Genomic DNA, 18,967 nt, shown 5'->3' on the forward strand with positions numbered 1-18,967 from the left:
TGTGGAACATTCTCATGGGAATGCTTTCCAACATGTTCCTGTACATCACTTTACAACTGGCACGTTAAGCGAATGTTTTGCTTCAGATATGAAAGCTGAGAAGTTTGCTAATTATCTGTGATACCAGGCAGTAATTGAACAAGAACTCTCGATTCTGTGTTTTAAACAAGAGCTTGTCTTCTTTCAAGGTGGCATCCGACCTTTTTTCTCAGCTTCCTGACAGAAATACTTTATTCCTTACTTAAATGTTTGAAACTGATGGGCATTATGAGCTGAACTATTAACTAGCACCATGATCTGGAATCTAGAAACTACCCTTTGAAGTGAGCAACAGCTCTTCAAACTCTACCATCAGCTTTTTGATGAACACCTGTGAGGGAAACAGCTTCTTAGAGACTTGCAAGCTGAACCAGATTCTCTAGAATGGATCCCAAGTACTTTTTGTGTCCTCTTATATCTCTCTAATCTGTGGATGTTTAGGTTTTTCCTTCAGTTACCTGATTTGTGAAGTTTTTAGCCTCAGATACTCTGCTGCTTGTTTTTCTCATGTGTTTCAGGACAAGTATCAGACTGGTACAATGTATTCAGTGATCTGAGACAAAGAGTTCAGACTTCTACACTAACTTCATCAGTTTGGTGGGTTTTGCCCCTGGAACTTCCATAGTTACCTCATTACTCAGTGTTTCCTTCACAGCACTGTCGCCCTCCAGCAAATACATCTATGGACTTAATCTCAATATTGTGACATCCAGGTTTCTGACACAACTCCCAGAACTTCAAGTTTTATTTACTTACATAATTTATACCCTTTCCCACATCAGAGTAATTAGCATAAGTGTATCTATAGAAGTGTGTTGGTAAGTACACAAAGAGGTTGTACAAGTTTAATATTTTAACTGAAGGAACAATGAGGTACTTACACGGCAGACAACAAGTAAATTCTTCTACTCTCCCCTTTCTGTAATAGTTAGTTTTAGAGTAACTGTCGCCGTAATCTCTGAGAAAACGTAGAATCTTTCTTACTGAGAGAGTTGCCTGTATCTGAACCGCAACTTTTCCTGAAGAAAGATTTTACAGATGAATCTGTCTGTCCTACAGATTCGTTCACAGGCTCAGCTCCTGAAGTGAATTGTCTCTCTTCTGTCTCCAATGTCCTGGATTCACTTTTAACACTAGTATTCTCCTTAAAAAAACACAACACAACACCAAAAGAAATAAAACCAAAGATCACTCAATGTTATCTTATAATAAAACTAATATAAAACCAATAAAACAAAATAAAAGCTATTCTTCTCCACTCCAAAAGGGCATCTAACAGGTGTTGAACACTGCCTAGACAGTTGACATAGCAAGTGTTTTTAACTCAGAATTAAGGTTGCTAAATTGAAACAAACTCTTACAAAATACTGTATTAAGCAAAATACGAGATCAGAAATCTAGAATACACAAAGTTAGGGTACATGTCTCCACAGTCTGAGCTTTGCCCTCAGTTATTAAACTAGCTAGAAGACATAAGCTAGAAGAAATACAGGTGCGCTCATTGTTACCAGCACCTGTAATAATGACGACAGATCTAGCTCAAACAACTTGGCAGAGCTGTGTGATGCAGAACCACACGTGAACCACACATTTCTGGTTGGGAATCTCACCCCACCCCATCCAGTCATTAAGACATTAAGTTATAATGTGTTGCTTGCTTTTTAGAGCCCTCTGCTGCTGCCCTGCACGTATTTTGCAGGCAACCATTGGGCAGACTGGTACATTTCCATGATCATGTGGCAAAAATCTGTAGCTTAAAAAAAAAAAAAAAAAAAAGGCCAAACAACCAAGTTCTATTTCTATTTCGCTGAGGCAGTACAGGCCCAAAGTTAAGCACCTGGAATTTAGCTTTAGACAGAAAAATTTTCTCAATATCACCTGTTCTAGAATATTCATCTCCTCTGCAAATATCTTATCCATCAATAACCTACAGATGAATGACTGCTCAGAGTCTGCAATGTTTCCTTCTGTTAAGGGGAAAAAAGCTTTTGAAAACCATTATGTGTGAGTTTACAGAAGGCAAGAGGTCACACTTGGTAATAAGATAGTCTTTCCAAAAATCACGCTCGCCACCTTGAGTCTGTCATTACTCAATGTTGAATATATAACAGGCTATGTGTATACATATCAATAGAAACACACATACATTCCTTGACAAAGCTGTATAATAACATTTGAAAAGGCCTGTGCAAATACAGTAATGGAGTACTCCAGGGAGAACTAGTTCCCTCCAACACACCTCCTGCACTTGCTGGATACCCACTTGACTCTTTTTTTCCTCTTTGAAATGTGCTGTCTGGATGTATTGCTTCAGTACTATTAACAAGGCCATGTGAAAAACACGTGGCTAGCAGTGCCTTTTGTCTGATGTCTGAACCACAACTCCTTCCCAGGCACAAAAACAAAGGAGGCAGGCTGGCTGTAGGTCACTACCTACACCAGCTAGAATCCAAGTCTCACAAGTGATGATGACCTCTCTATTCCTGGTGACATTTACATAATAGTAAATTTCCAGGAAAATTAGTGAGCAGCCTTAATGAAGTAGTGAGAGAAGGGAAGATTTCTCAAGTAAGCATTCTAAACTGGATATTCCACCGAACAACTGCTCTAGAAACAATTCTGCAAGTTTCATTATTTAAAAAGAAGAGAATAATGAAGAGCAATACCAGGCGGGGGATGTAGAAACCAAATTGCAGTGTTTGATAAAGAAAAAACAAATAACATGCATATTGGGATAACCATTATTAAGAAACTGTTACTAGCCTACGTGGTGAAAGAAGTCTAGACACTCTAACTAGCAGTTCTGCAAAGGACCTGGGGTGCTGCAGTGCCCAGTAAGGCACCTTGGGCTACACTGGGATGAGCGTGGCCAGCAAACTGAGGAAATTTCATTCCCCCTCACTGCTGAACCTGTACTTCCAATGCTGTGTCCAATTTTAACCCTTACAGCTGCGTGTGTGGAAACTGAAGAGCAGTCATACCGCACAGCACCCCTTTCAGATTCCTTTTTATCACTGTGTTTATAGAATCTTACACACCGACTCTTCAGTAATCTAATATAATAAGTAATAATATTTTCATCCAAACAGCATCAGCCTAGCCCACACAAGTCTGGTTCCCAAGCTATCCCTTCTTTTTATTGTTTGGTCTTTTAAGCGAACATGTTTCTGATCATGGATTCACCGCACCTGTGGACAGACCCTCCACTCAGGTCTAATACTTCTGCAACTTCAGAGTCCAAAACATTGTTTGGCAGAGACTCAAACAAAGCTACCAAAGCTGACAGATGTGAAAGTTTTGCCTTTTCATTTCAGTTACTGAAAAACGCCAAAACTGCTGCATCTCACTACTTACACGACTTACGAGACACTGACTGGACTATACCTATACCCAGCTGGAACCATGATGGGAAGCTGAGGTACTAAAACTAGCAACTCGCATGAATGGGGTTTGCTGGATTAACCTTCCCCAAAGAAAGCAAGCGCTTCAGCCTTCACATAGGTATGCTGCCAAGGAGACTGAACAAAATCGGAGGCAAATTCCTCTTGATCAATCGTTACAGACATGTTCTATTTCCACTTTAAGAAGCAAATAAAACATTTCTTAGGAGTAGGAGTGGAATAAAATATGCCCATGAAAGGCCAAAGCCTGTAAAGTCTAGGACAGAAATTCATTGAGGCTGAGAGGGCAACACTGGATCTGAACTGTTGAACGTACAAACTCTTTTCATGTAAAGAGCTGCTCTTTAATTTGCTGTCTTTTAGGAAATCGGGAAAGCAGAATAAAGCAGGTTTCTACTAACTGTTACTTCTATGAGGAAGACAGTTCAAGGCTCAGTGCTGGTCACAAGAGTAATTAAATGCTGGGAAATACCTGAACGAAACAGAAAACAAAACAGCAAACATCTTTGCGTCACTGTAAAAATGTTCTCTTCATTCCAGAAGAGGATGTACTAGAAAAAGTTGAGAACAAATCCAACGCTAACCAGAGGTGCAGAGCAGCTGCCACGCAGAGGAAGCTACATCAGGGCTGTACAGTCAGGAAAGAGGACTACTGAGGCAGCTGTGATAAGCGATGCGGAAAGTCACAAGTGACATGCAGTAAGCAGCCAGGGATGACAGCTGAATGTCCCTTCTGAGACGGAAATGGGGAAGCATCACATGAAACTACTAACAGCCACGCACAAAAGGAAGCTCTTCGTGCAGAAATAGCTCGTGAGCCAAGTACCAGCTTGGTCAAAAGGTCCTGTATGCTAAACCCGACAGTTTCAAGGGCGGACTTCAGCCCACAGAGCAGAAGCCTAAGATGAAGTACACAGTATCATCGCAAGGCCTCGGGCTGAAAGTAGCTGGAAAGTATAAGCAGGAATGCCCTGTTCTGTTCGCGGTCCTTGTTCTTGCTCTTCCCTACACATCAGATTACAGCTGTTGTTTTGAGACTTGACACTGGGCAAGTCAAACCTTTGATCTGACCCAGCAGAGCTGTTTTGATGCTCTTGTACAAACAGTGGAGGAATTTGCTCCCCCTCTGCTCCTACAGAGAGGAATAGAGCGGTCTTCTGTGCGCGCCCACTATTCTGTCATAAGCTTGCTCTAAAACACATGGTACCAACAGGCACTGAAAGCCTGAGTGCTTCCGGATTCAGGGATGAGGAAGAAAACTGTGCTGGAGCCTGAAGTGAGGAGTACAGGCACAGAAGCCTCCTCTGAGAGTTCTGCACCTGCCATGACCGCAGGCTCTGGACAAGCAGGGTGTTAAGTTAACCTTCCCTCTCCTGAGTTTGGGAGGAGGGGACTAGTTAAAGAGTAGTTCTAATAGGAAGAGGGAATCTGTCAAACAAAACGCTGAACAGTCCCTGAATTGCTCTTCAATTGCTCAAAAAGTGAGGCCAGTTATTTAACCAGTTACGGTCCAGGACCAACATCAGGATTCTCACAAATATACAGAATCTCCCTCCCAAACAACTACGTGGTTCATGCACTTAATTCCCCCAGTTCTTGACAAGGAAGTTCGGGTCACGGACTCCAAAGGCCTTCAACAAGGGACAACCTGTCATTCTAAAAATGCAGTTCAAAAATTCTCGAAACTGACAACATTTAAAGTGCGGTCAACGCTTAATATAATGAGTGGGCACCAATTAAGGAGTACTGCCAACTCTATGCACTACACAGGGATGTGCTCTTCCCTACACAGTACGGAGCAGAACAGTCTAGTCTAGGCTTGAGCTATGCAGAGGCTTGATCAGAATACACATCCCTTTCTAGAAAGATACCCAAGAGGAAGATGACTAATCTTTATAACGCTGAAAGCAACAATGGGAGGTTTGCACCAGCTGATGATTTCCGATCTAGAAACTTCAGCGAAGGCGTCAAGCTACCGACAGAACAATAAAACAGTAGCTTCAATGCACACACAAAAATGAGATTTTGAGTGCCTACATGCAAGGTAGGTCTCATGCAGCAGAAACAGATGCAGTCAATCTCCTGAGTTTACTTTGTTTTCAAAACAAACCCAAAAAAGCGCAGAGCATGCATTTGCTGCCTTAACAGAGTAACATCTAGAATGCCCCTCACTCCTCACGAGACTTACAGTTTTACATACAGGGAAGACCAGGTACAGGTAGACTGAAGAACAATTACGACTTGTTGTACACCACAAAGTATAAACCAATGAAGACGCTTTATACCATTCAAATGTCAATAAACTATACTTTCCACAGAAAACAGAACTTAATACCTATTTATCAGAAACAATCTAACCGTTTATCTAAATTTAAGCAAAAATCTGCCTCCAGTGGCAATTCTCAAAATACTCTTCTTTGTTGGAGATTAAAGACGGTATGTTACAACCTAAAAAAAGCATCCACTTCATCACCACGAATACACCTGCACTACGCATGTTTCCCATGCAAATGAGCACCCTAACTTGGCCAACAGGCTGACACATGTCATGCTCATTAACATGGGATACTTTTTCATTCTGTCTTCTTTTTTATATCTTGCTTTACCAAGCAAACCCTTCACTGTCCATTAACAGCTTAATTAAAGAAGCCTTCAGTTCTTAAGCAGGCAAGAATATTGAAAAGCTATCGGTCCAGACCCTAGCATTACTATCAAATATAGTTAGCTCAAGAAAGATGTTGATTTATCTCCCTTTACCCCTTACCTGCTCTGGACTGAACAATTCTTCCTGAAGAAACATGAGGGAGAACTCAGCTAGGCGGTGATCTGGTTCTTTGCTCTGTTTTTCATCTGCTTCCTGTGCGGTCAGAAGTTCTTGTAGTATTTTAGCAGCAGCAGCAGCAGTTTCTATAGACAGAGTGGTATCGACAGCACAAAGAATGTCAGAAGGCTGTAATGGAGACAAATTCAGTGCTCCATCTGCTTCCGCCAGAAATGATGTGTCTGAAGTTACAGGAGTGAGACGTTCCGGCTGGCTTTCCTCAGTTGAAGGTGTGTAACTATTAACAGGCAGTGCCTGATTTTCATTAAGCTCCAGGATTGAATACTGGCTCTCTACAGGTGCCACTTCCACCTTTTCAGCTTTGCATGATGAATGCACCTCATCGGCAACCTGAAACATGGCTTCAAGACTGCCTTCTGCCTTCTTGTTTTCTTCAGATATATTACATAGCCAGTCAGATGGCATCAGTTCAGCTTCATAAGATGACTGCATTGGAGGATTCTGGAAAAAAACAAAATACAGTGAACTTTTGTCTCAAAAATTTACCATGACAGGATGTGTATTGATTCTGTTTATCCATTTATCCAAAAGCTTGAAAGATTGTCTGTTATTCTCAGTTAAAATAGCAAGCTTAACCAGAAGAGAAAAAAAGAAGCTACTACTTTGTCTTGGTTTTCATTAACCACCTTGCTCTTGGTGCACTTGCTTTCTTCTATTCATTGTCTATCCTGGAGAGAAGGTTACTTACCAGGAGCTGGTGTATGCCTGCAGATGCATTGTCTGCACACCCTTTGGACCGCAGGTGTTAAATATACCCAAGCATTCAAATCAGAGACTTCTGGTCTTAGTAGGACCTGTGGGGGTACATTAGAACCACCCTCTTCACGTGCCACATATGTACTAGAAAATGAGAGAGAAAATCCACCTGCCTTCAGTTCCTTCTGAAACTCAAGCATTCCTGTTGTGTATAAACCACAACATTTTTAAGCAAAAGAAAAGGGTCCATATGCTGTAAATGTGCATATGGACAACACAACTTGAGGAACTCACCGCTTCTTAACCAATAATACCATTTTCCTCCTCAAATGATTGTCCATAGGCACATCTACACAAGGGGTGCCCCCCAGGGATGCCCCGGTCCCAGGATGAGTGGGAGTTCAACTACCGGTGAAAGCAAACACTGTAAAACTGCCCTGCCTGTCACAGCCTCATGTCTGGACTCTCCTGTCACGACAGTGTCCCACAAAGGCACAACTCAAAGTCTGCATCAATCGGCATAAAAACCCGACAGAATTTCAGGTCAGAAACACTTCTTGTAGAACCTACAGAGACTGCCTTTGCCATCACAGATCAGGTCTGAACACTACTAAAATTTTTCACTGTAATGACATCACAGGATGACAGGACACAATCAGCAATCCAGTGATGATTTTTTTAGTAGAATTCATATATATCGAATATATATCAAGTATATCGTTCTGTTTGAAACAGAACAAAGACAATGAAAGAGTTTTTTCAAAAGCAGCAAGTCCTACCCAAGGGAAATGATAGATGACATTTTAACAGCCAGTGTCTGTACTGCTACTTCTTCTGGAGGTGACTCAGTCAAAGGACACTAGAAGGGTCATTTCTTCTGACAAATACAAGTCATACATGTTGAACAGAAACTCAGGTCTATTTAAAATACAGCCTTCTTTTGGAAGAGATCCAGTACGAAGGATTAGTCCTTAGTACCTGACTATCCTTAGACCTTCTAGCTGAGGTCATGGTTAATGAAAAGCTACTTCCAGAGACGAGTAAATTAGAGAACGGGAAGCTACAGGATCACCTACTAGGAAAGCCGTATCAGATCAAATGCCAGTGAAGGACTTGGTCTCTCTCTGATGGAGATACCACAAAGAGATGAGATCCCGTCTTCTGGGTGTGTGAAGTCAAGTCCTAGTGTGGATTCGTGTAGATGTGCCAGTTTGTAGATAGTCACACACTGTGGAGGGTGGGGGGAAACGGAGGGGAAAATAAAACGTGGAATTTGAGAAATTTAGGTTAAGTTAAGCAAAATCTTTTCATTAAAGGCTAAGCCACCTTTATGTTTTTATGAGATAGGTTCAAACATTATTCCTCTCATTTGATATTTTTTTTTCAGTTCTATTTTTTTTAAATGTTAACAAGGTGTTTAATTTCTGTTGCATTGCTTGTTTACTGTTGTAAGTAGTCAGGATTTTAAGTAGATCTGGGTTACCAAACCGTCCAGGAGTAAGATCATCCCTGCCAAAAACCAACCAACCAACCCACCCATACTGAATCTTTTTCTGCCTCTTCTTAGGGGACCTCAGCGTGAAGCTGTTACAGCACATATTGTCCTCTTGGATGCACTACAGGATCTCGTATGCATTTCCAACAGGAGAAAGTGGCCACGCAAAGGTACAATTTAAATCCTTTTAGTTCACCTGGAGAAGATATGACAGACGAGGGGGGGGCGGGGGGAGGCAGCAACGAAACAAGGAAAACTGATAAATATTGAGAAGTCAGGGCTTGAAAGACTAATAGTTTGCTGGTCATTCGAGCTCAAGAGGAAAAATGGTCTAACTTCGCAAACGTGGTGAAAGAGAAGATGGGCATTTCACTTATAAGATTAGCATAGTGTGTGCAGGAATTAAAGCACAACCACACCTTTTCAGGGACTGCTAGCACTACACAAATCTGGCTTGAGTGCTTGGGCAATCGGAATTAGTTCAGACTTGATTTCTTTTTGAAATAACATGGCTGATTATCATTCCTTATTACAAATAATAAGGACTGCTTTTAAGGTCAGAAAGTTGTTCTTCTTTTTTCTTGCACGTAAATTCCGTTTCCCGTTACCTCTTGCTTCAGTTCCACAAGGAAATACTGACAGCTTAATAACCATGGTAATAGCAATAATCAAACAGCAGGGCTGCTATTAAAAAAAAAACCAAAACGAGGTGGGGGCAGGAAAAAAAATATTGCTGAAATCCAATATGTAGCCTCAGGTCACATCTATGATAAAGCAGCAGGGAAGTATTGAGCTAATGGTTGTGAGCTGCCAGCACTGCTGTTGCAGAAGATAGCAGGAGGTCTCTCAAAAGACTCATTCCTACCCAAGGATACTGATTCATCACACTAATCCAACCCCCACTTAAGAGAACCCAAATGAAAAATGGGTAAGAAGTTGTACCTGCGCTCCCTGTTTTGTAACCAACTGTGATAAGAGTGTAATACAAACCTCTGAAACCCTGATTTCAGAAACCTGGTGAGATACACCATCATCAGCCACCATGTCTGGGTATAACCACCTATGTCCCCTTGCCATTCCACGCAGTAATTCTCTGTAGCTTTTCCTGGAGAGCAAACTGCAGCCAACCAACCAGTTAGTTACCGGCCTGGTCTGCCCGTGTTCCAGTCAGGGTCACCTAACACTTTCAGCAGCTCAGGTGCGTACTGTACAAGCCCAGCAGCTGGCCTCCAAGACCCAGAAACTCCACCTGTCTTAATCTCTCCTAAACTTAAAAGTGATGCGCTCTGCAAGACCCAGTAAGGAACAGCACAAGGTTTAGGCTTCCTTGTCCAAGAGTGCCCGCTTTTCCTCTGAGACCACAAAGCACCGTCTGGATCCAAAAGAAACGGGGCTGGTAACCGGCTTGCTGACTACTAGCGCGCCGATACGGTTCACTGTCTTCGGGACTGGTCCAGCAGTTTCGTACAGGCTTTGCCACTCCTATCTAGCAGCACACAGCGTGACCAAACAGCCTATAACGCCCCGTAAACCATGCTTCAACAGCATTGCACTGAATTCCTGCAACTGGTGGAAGGTATTGAGTGGAACGATAGGAAATATACCACGCAATAGTTCTATTTTTTGTGAAGAACAATAAAAATGCTTAGTCAGCCAGGGCTGATGAATTTTACCGCTTTTGAGGATTTGTGCAAGTGGTTACTGATGGATGATCGATACAGCAGCAGGGCAGGATGCTCAATACTGCAGCTTGGCACATCCCCCAGCAGAAGTTTGGGGAAGTATATGCCCCAGAACACACAAAAGGCAAACTGATTATTCCCCACAGCTCAGCAAGAACCGCAGGCAAACTGCTGTCTTCTGTACCACCTGCACGGCCTGTCACCACGTTCCAGGAGAAATGACCTATGCTATGCGAAGACTCAGAAATCTCTAGAAGTCCCGTTGATCCACGCGGTACGATAGCTGTGTTACCCTGCTCAGAGACAGCCGGTTACTGACCTGGTGGAACTGATACAGGGCGCCGCTCGCCTTTGGCCTTCTCACGCAGAGGATCGCCTTCCCGCAGTCTGCCCAGATACTCGGCAGCTTTTTGCTGGGGGTTTCCAGGAAACAAAGCAACCACTAGCAAGCGGCCTAAAGCTCTTCTGACTCCACACACTGCCCATGGACTTGCTTCTCCAAACAACTGATTTTTACTAGACCCTTTGGACACTGTATATTATCCTTCAATTAGCCGCAACACCACCTTTGACAACTCCTTTGGAATGATTTACTATCCCATTGATCTCGGCCTTCCGAGATAAGCTATTTAATTGTGATTTCCCATCACTCAGACGGATCCTCACGTCCTGGATGAAAAAAGCAGCTCACAATGAAAGTGAGAGGACAGAGATGCACTGTGCGAAAAATAAATACTACAATATCGACGGCATGACTGGCTGTTGGCTATTTATAGCCTTACACTAACATGTTATCCTGGCCATAACCTGCCCATCTTGGATAAGCTTATTTTTTAAAAATGTCATGAATAAAAGACAAAGGTTGATATTTGCAAGACAGGAAACTGGATGATCAAGCTTGGGTAGGTCAACCCTTTTTCAACACACATAAGCATAACTTGCTTCGCTTGTCCTCTGGGAGGGGGAAAAAAGTATATGCGTTATGCTGTAATAGAAAAGGAAGCTCTTGCATTCTTACTTCAGATCTTCCGATACCTGATAAGCCAGGCCCTCCAAATAAGGTGCAGTTTCCACTAGAATTACATAACGCATTTACAGGAAGTACTGGATTTATCTTTAATAAGAGATCTCTGAGGTGGGGCCCATTCCAAAAAGTCACCTTAGTTTTTCTCGTTCATCAAATGAAACTCAGGACTGCAGGAAGCTGTCCGGGACAAAGAAGTGGAGCTGCTTCTCAGTATTTTCATAATATTAAAGAATCTCTTTTTGTCCAGGCAAGAACATTCTTCAAATACAAATGCAGGCTCATTAACTAAAGGTGATTCTGGTGAAGTCAAGCAAAAAAACACTCCACTGATGAGGACACCCACTATGCTGCTACCCTGAAACCTAACCTGAATTACAAAACTACCCGTTTAACATTCAGTGGCTCTTTGAAATAGGTATTTGTAAACCACATCACTTTCACTTTATCAAGCAGATCAGCTTTCAAATTTATGTCCTTAATTTCACACGTGTATAAACCTGCAGTTCATTCATACAGTCTCCTTCGCTTTCACCTCCTTTCAGTAGGCTACGCTCACCTGGACAAAGCTGTCGTGGGTGCACGCTGAAGCAGTAGGACCAGCACAGCCAGCCAGAGGATCTGTGTGGGCTGCTGCTGAACAGCTCTGTGGTGTGGCTGCAAGAATTCAAACACAGCTATCAGACCGCCAGAACTTGTGTCTGGTGTGCAGAGTTCTATTGCTTACTTTGATTAAACATTTCAATAATCACACAGTAAATGAAATTCCAGAAATTTATTGTTACCTCTCAAGTGATTTTAAGACCAATTTCTTAATCTTAAAAATATTTAAGGTATGTATAGATATATTAAAAATATATATTGTAAAATTGGTAAAACACACACTTGTTGAAATGTATGCAGAAACTTCATAATCACAGTCTTTTGTGTCTTAATATCACCTCTTTGATTTGGCTGCTTGAGTTTCTTGTCACAATACACTGTAGAAAGCATATTCACTTAGCTGAGCCTAGGTGTTCATACACACATACACACTTGTGACCATATGAATTTTAAGACTTACAAAGAAAATGAATTATCTTAACCGAGAGTGTATCATTCCGAAGAATATCATGACTACTTCTAAACTACCACTCACCAGGAAGGTTTTTATATGTAAATGAACCCTACAGGCACAGATGTATGCAAAAGGTGCGATTGGACTTGCACTGCCAGGTGGCACAAATAACTAATATTTCTCACATGGTCTCTGTGACTGATTTTTCATTATTAGACACTCTCAGAAAATAAAGCTTCAACGCATTTCTTTGACGCGATTCTACTACTGTCAAAGGTTTTGCAGATAGCTGAAAGTAAACAGAACTAAATCCTTAAACTAATTATGGTCTAAGGCTAGTGGGGAAAAAAAGACTTAGATGAGCATATTTTATTTTACTGACTTTTCAATAAGAATCATAATGAAAAACCAGGGAAATCTTTTTGTCACAGAAGTTAACAAACAAGTTTGAATACACATAAAAAGAAATCTTTTCAGAAAGTTCTACTTTGATTTCATTTAATGGGACTTCAAAAGTGAAATGAAAAGAGTAAAGAGTAAGATTGAACATACATTCTTTAGTTCTCTCACTTATTAAATACGTATCTTAAGGTTAACTATCCCTTTCCAAACAAACTAATCTTGCTGCTATGCTCTCATGATGAAGGAAACCAGACTTTTTCATGTGGACATCTGAAGAAACACGATTTCAGCATTCTGTATGTTACAATATACAGAAGAAAGGATAGCGGAGAGATTAAGAGATACACAGGCACAGAAGTAAAACCACTGAGACAGTCCTAGAGTGACAGTGAAAATTAAAAGATTTATCATACTCCAGTGAAATGTCACTTACACTCTCAGAAACGCCAATTAATTCCCTGGAGTTTTCAAACGCCTCAGATTCCCTAAGTTTCTGTATTTTAGTTTTGATTACACCTTGCAAAGTTTGGTATGTTTTCACTGCGTTCTCACACCCACCTCCCATCCCAGAAGATTCAACCTGAGGAACATAGCCAAGTTATCCTTTAAACTTAAAGCAATGACCCTCATCCACTGAGAGAGCTCTACATATTCATGTCTAAATCTACGCTGGTCTTGTTATCGATTTGTTAATAAGTTAAGATTGATTGACTTCATTTGATTGATTAATTGATTTTATAAAATCATTTTATAAAATTAAAATATAGAAGGATAAGAAATATTTTAAATGAAACTTATAGCTGCACGGTAAAAGCTGCTATGAGATCTTCTGTACATCCTGTACCAAGGCTAGAAGAAGGGGCTGGAACCATTGTTAAAACTTAGGTAATAACTTTAGGGTTTGAAAGGTTTCTTTGTATTTGACCAGTCTTCTGTATGCAGAAGGTGTATTGAAATGTCAGAATATGAGATGAATGGAAACTGGGGAGAGTCGACTGGAACAGCTTGTGGTTACCTGCCAAGAAATCGTGAACTTTAGTAAAAGGTAATTCCGGCAGGGGCAGATCGTGACCACTGACTCATATACCACCTACCCAAATCGTACCCCAGACCAATTTCTAGACCTTTCTAAGCTCTACTGCGCAGAATTGGATATAGGAGGAGAAGATGTTAATGATTTATGGGAAATATCATGGTTATGCATGAATACTTAATGGATATGTACGAATAAGTTCTATATATGGAGTCTGATTTTGAGACCTGGCATGCGTTGATCGTGAGAGGACTTGCTCAGGCACCCGGCCGTTAATAAAGAAGTGTCTGCTTATCTACATCACATTGGTGTCGATAAGTTCTTCATTCCGAGATTTTGGTAACAATCTCCCTCCGCTCCCCTACAGGCAGTACTTCAAAACAGGCACTTCCAGGACACCAGTAATCTCACCCCAAGACAAACTCTAAACCAAGCAACGTGAATTGCACCCAAGACGCCCCTTTCCTTCCCTTGACTACGGAAGAGGGCTGGGGCCTTAGCTGAGATAGAGACAACTACAATTCATCATGATGAGTTTCAGCCTATGCTCTGTAACCAACAGAAACACAAAGCGGGGACCACCTCTCACCTTAATTAGGCAAGTATTCTGGATGAGGCTTGGAGCAACCTGGTCTAATAGAAGGTGTCCCTGCCCACAGCAGGGGGGTGGGAACTTGCTGATCTTTAAGGTCCCTTCCAACACAAACCATTCTGTGATTCTCAGGACACCTGCTCCTGGCAGAAGACTTAATAGTTAGCAGCTGGCAAGGCAGGCTCCACACTTTGGCCACCACAGTAATCTTTGCATAAGGGGCACAAGGCAAGGAGCACGTGGCAGAAGTTGCCTGTCTCTTAAACATTTAAGTGTGTCTACAAGAAATGCCCAGCTCCTCAGAACCCTTCCTTGACAAAAATGACGTTATGGAAACGAGTGATTATTGTCCGAAATGTTCTCAGCAGAGGTCTCAGAAGAGATGCACAAAAGATATAATGATTTCACTGTGTAGGATTTCTAAGCAGGGATAGATAGCTGTCTTTGTGAAGGTGCGGCTGCCAAAGGAGGAGCAGGCAGAAGGAAAGAATAATAACTGAGCTTTAGTTTGTTCAAGGAAAGAGTCACTGTTCTGAATTTCAGAAGTTTTAGGGAAATCACTTGGAGAATTGTGGCGAATGAAGAGAGGGGACGCAGCTTGATGCAAGCAAATGTCAATTTATTGCACAGAAGCACGAGTTTCTATACACTTTCAGAAGCTGCGCGTTTTAAACAGATTGGTTCTTGAAGCTAAGCCTTGCATACAAGGCAATCCCTGATTGGTGGTTAACTGCCAGCAATTAACCGCAAGGTGTTACCTCTCCTTGGCGCCATCCGTCTCCCACTCCCCTGTGCTCTGCAAACATGCCTCATCATGTTAATTGTTGTCTAGACAAGCTCGAGCACATTCCCCTCAGCTAACTGATTGCCGCGCATGGTCCTAGTTTCCAGCCCGCTCCTGCACCGCCCGCTGGTCCCCTCACCCCGCCAACCCCTCAGCTCCGTGGCCACCAGCATCTCCCGTAGCTTCCGTGAGCGACCAGGCAGCTGAGGCCCGGGGCCGAAAGTTGCCGCTCGGGGCGGCCCCGCCGCCAGCCCGGAGCCGTCCCGGGGGCAGCCTGGAGGTCCTTGAACCACGGCGCGGGTGGGCGCCGGGCCGTGGAAAGCGGCTGCAGGCGGGGCAGAGCGTGGAGCACGTGTTCCGTGGCCCCGCGCCCCGCCATGGCTGCCCGGCACCGCGGGACCGCGTGCGGGAAAAGGGGCGGGGCCGCATGGCCACGTGACACAACATCGAATCCCAGGGAGGGGTGATCTTGGGAAGGGCGGGGCGGGGGCGGGTTCTGCTGAGCAGCCGCTGCTGCCGTGGGGTGAGGGCGGTGGGGATGGAGGGGACGGAGGGGACAGAGTGGACAGAGGCGGTGCGGGCGGCGGTGACAGAGGGGGGCACGGGTGGTGGGGACGGAGGCGACGGAGGGGGGCGTGGGCGGCGTGGGCAGAGGGGATGGTGGAGACAGAGGTGGGTTCAGGTGGCTGGGATGGAGGAGACAGAGGAGGGCGCAGTCAGCGGGGGGCTGGGGAGCTGCTCCATGTGCCAGGGGTGCACCGGGCTAGTGCGTACCCCGCCGGGAGGAATGCTGCCGGCAGAGCAGGTGTTGCAAAGTGTCGGCTTTAAAACCACTGGCAGTTCACAAAAGGAAAAGCAAATTTATAAGGAGCGCAGAGGAACACAGAATAAATCGGGAATTGTGTCACATTTGCCCTAAACCCCCCCAGACCAGTACAGTTCTGATCCCCACACCAGAACAGATCAGGTGGGGTTAAAATGGGGCAGAGAAAATCAGCAGCGAGGATAAGAACTAGCTTCAGAGGAAGGAAATACTGAAGAAGGAATCTTCAGAGGGGCGGTTATTATATAAAAAGATAGGTAGTAAAGTTGTAGTTAGTGTAAAGGAGGCAAGCACGACTAACGGAGGTTTTCAAATAGGAGAAATCAAATCAGGTACTTAATCACAGGGAAACCGGGGAACTAATTGCCACAGGATGTTTTGGGTTCCATAATGTTACTTGGCTAGGGGAGGGTGGGGGTGTGTGCATGTGTGTGAAGGAAAAAGAGAGGAAAAAAAGAAAAAGAACAAGATTAGCTATTTAAAGAACCAATCTTCTCCTTATGCTATGTTGGCCCTGTGGAACCAGGCTTGGGAAGATCCACTGCGTGTACTTCAATGGTTGGTTTTGCCTTTGCAGTCTAAGAAAAATAAAAGGGTTTTTTCTCAGTCCCCATGTCTGGAGGTTGGGTTCTTCCAAAGCTGAGCTCAGGAACAGGCTGAAGGAATTGCCCCCAGAAGACCATGCTGCTGGGCTTGGGTTCCCCATGGCTCAGGGCAGGAGGGCACGGGGCAGCACGTTAGGGCATGGGCCTGTGTTGAGCCTTCGCGTGTGGGTGCCCAGTGCCCATGGGAATGGTGGGTGACCAGGAGGGATGTGCCTGGGACCATCTCCCTGGGCTTTCAGGCACCGCTGCCCTGCACAGCAGCACCGCCTGCTCAGGGCCATGCCTGAGACCACATCCCTGGGCGAGAGCAGACGTCTCTGTGTATGCCCCAGCTGGGGCAGGCTGCTGTGTCCCTGGTGCAGCAGGAGGTGCCTGGGGAGCCCCCAGGCCAGCAGCCTGGTGCTGGGGACAGGGACTGGCCCCGAGGGGCTGCCAGGAGTGGGCAATCAGGGTCCCTGTGAGAGAGGAGCAGCAGACAGAGGGAGACACTGGCCTCTGTCCCCTCATGCCATGGCTGGTGTCAGCCCTGGGGCTGACTGGCAGGATGAGACCCCTCTCTGCCCACCAGCATATGCTGTGCTTTTCAGAGAGGCTGTGGCTATGGGGTGAGTGCCCAGAGCTCTGCAGCCCCCTTTGGGTGGCAATTGCATGGGGCCAGCCCAGCGTGGGCTGCTGTGTCTGCCTGGGCTGGGGAGAGGGCAGGGGAGGTGGGCAGAGCTGTGGGGGGGCTGGGCTGGGAAGGGCCCGGGAGAGGGCCCAATGAGAGCTCAGCTGTGTGGGTGTGCAGGGTGGGGGCACACAGCAGTGTGGTCCTGGTGCAGACCCAGGGGTCATGGTGAAGCAAGCAAGGTACGAAAGGACCGGGACTGAGGGGCAAGATCTATGCCGTGTTCCCTGCACACCCTCAGAAAGCTGCAGAAGGGAAATTTTCCCCACAAATTCCCAGAAAATGCTCCTTTCCGTGTCTGGTCATATACCCCAGCCACAATTAGGGACCACTGCTGCATGGTTACCTCTGTCCTCCTCCGTTGCCCAGTGATACCCAACTCCATCACCATTTCTAAATATAAAGGGAGCCACTTTCCTACTGACGCTTGTTGCACACAAGTCCCATAGCTCTTGCCGCAGTTGGTCTCTCAGTGAAGGCCATTGTCAGACACCTCCAACAAGATCACGTTCCCATGGCTGTGTTTGAACAAATACTGATTGAGATCCCACCAGCTGGCCTGGGTCCAGCACTCCAGTCTTTCACTCGGAACCATTTCTCAAATAATACTCTTGCTCTCTCAGTATCTCTGTTCATAATGTGCTCCACGTCCCAACCATCCTTCTGGCCTCTGCAGGACTTGCTCTGATGTGTCAGGGTCTTTCATGTGCTGCGGAGCCCCATTGTGGGCTCAGCAGTCCTCATGTGGTCCTGTGGTGGGTTAACCTTGGCCAGTGGTGAGACAACCATTCAGCTGCTCTTTCACTGCACTGACTCAAGAGGACAAAGGGAGAAAATAAAGCAGCAATGCTCATGGGTCAAGATAAAGACAAAGAGATCTCTTAATGATTCTTTTCATGGCCAGAGATGTGTGGTCTTGCCAAAAATTTATGTATTGCCAAGTAAAAAAATGTTTGGATTGTGAGATACGATGGCAGGAGAAGCAATGGGAGAGAAAGCCTGACTCTTCTGGGGGAATCAGTGTCCTTGGCGTCCACTGGATATGTAAGCAAGGATGCCAGGAGCCCAGGGGCTTGTGGGCAAGTTCCCCAGACCAAACAGGCCACCCACTCTGATGCCCACCTGCACCTGGGACTCCCCAAACAGGTCAAGATGCTCAGGGAGGTGAAGACCAGTGCCACCTTGGTTGTAGTGACTGTGCAGTTGTGGTGTCCCTGATGCCCAGGCACGTGGGGAAGGAGAGCAGCAGAGCACAGCCCTGGGACAGGAGGGAAGGAGAACCTGGCCTGCTGAGGGCACTGGCAGGTGGGATCCCATGGGGGCAGGGCCCTGAGAGCATCCCTAGGCCTTCCTGACCCTGAGCAGCCTCACCAGGGGCCTCCACCCAAAGCTTTGTCCATGGCTTTGGGAGGCCATTGAAGCCAGGCAAGAGATTCAGCCCCAGCATGATCTGTTCTGTAGGTGTTTAGGTCACCTTAGAGAGGTGTGTGGGTCTCCATAGGGTCACAACAACAGGCACAGCTTTGCCTGCCCATGGACGTTGTTGATTCAGAATGTCAGCATCACTTCCCAGCTTCATTCTGAATGGGGTGGCAAATGATATAAACCATGGCCCTCCAAGTCCTGGGGACTTTCTGTTGCCTCCCTTCCTTCCTCAACTCCCTCCACGTTATACACACCTTCCTTGCTCTAATGGGCTGTCTCTGGCCAAAAGCCCAGCAGCCACCCAGCCGCCTCTTCCCCCGCTCCCTCCCCAGTCAGGGCCCAAAAATGAACACAGTCACGGACAGGTGGTCTAACAAGCAATGAGTACGGGACACACAAT

The 18,967-nt window shown here is 45.0% G+C and overlaps 1 protein-coding gene across 1 annotated transcript; it reads right to left on the reverse strand.

Moving 5' to 3' along the window:
* Positions 1-973: 973 nt before the first annotated feature.
* LOC121080197 (heat shock factor protein 5-like) lies at positions 974-16,398 on the reverse strand. Its single transcript, XM_040578060.1, has 5 exons — positions 16,394-16,398; positions 10,434-10,438; positions 9,082-9,087; positions 6,205-6,723; positions 974-1,183 (listed from the first exon to the last, which is right to left on the reverse strand). The coding sequence occupies exons 4-5, from the start codon at positions 6,712-6,714 to the stop codon at positions 974-976; spliced, it is 720 nt and encodes a 239-aa protein (XP_040433994.1). The 5' UTR covers positions 6,715-6,723; positions 9,082-9,087; positions 10,434-10,438; positions 16,394-16,398.
* Positions 16,399-18,967: the final 2,569 nt, after the last annotated feature.

The sequence above is a fragment of the Falco naumanni genome, chromosome 22, assembly GCF_017639655.2.
Source record: "Falco naumanni isolate bFalNau1 chromosome 22, bFalNau1.pat, whole genome shotgun sequence".
NCBI classification, from domain to species: domain Eukaryota; kingdom Metazoa; phylum Chordata; class Aves; order Falconiformes; family Falconidae; genus Falco; species Falco naumanni.

Coding starts and splice junctions, on each gene's coding strand:
- LOC121080197 (XM_040578060.1), bottom strand. CDS start 6,714: ATGCAGTCATCTTATGAAGCTGAACTGATGCCATCTGACTGGCTATGT. Junction 1,184..6,204: donor AATTGTTCAGTCCAGAGCAG/GTAAGGGGTAAA, acceptor TGTTTTTTTAAG/GAGAATACTAGTGTTAAAAG.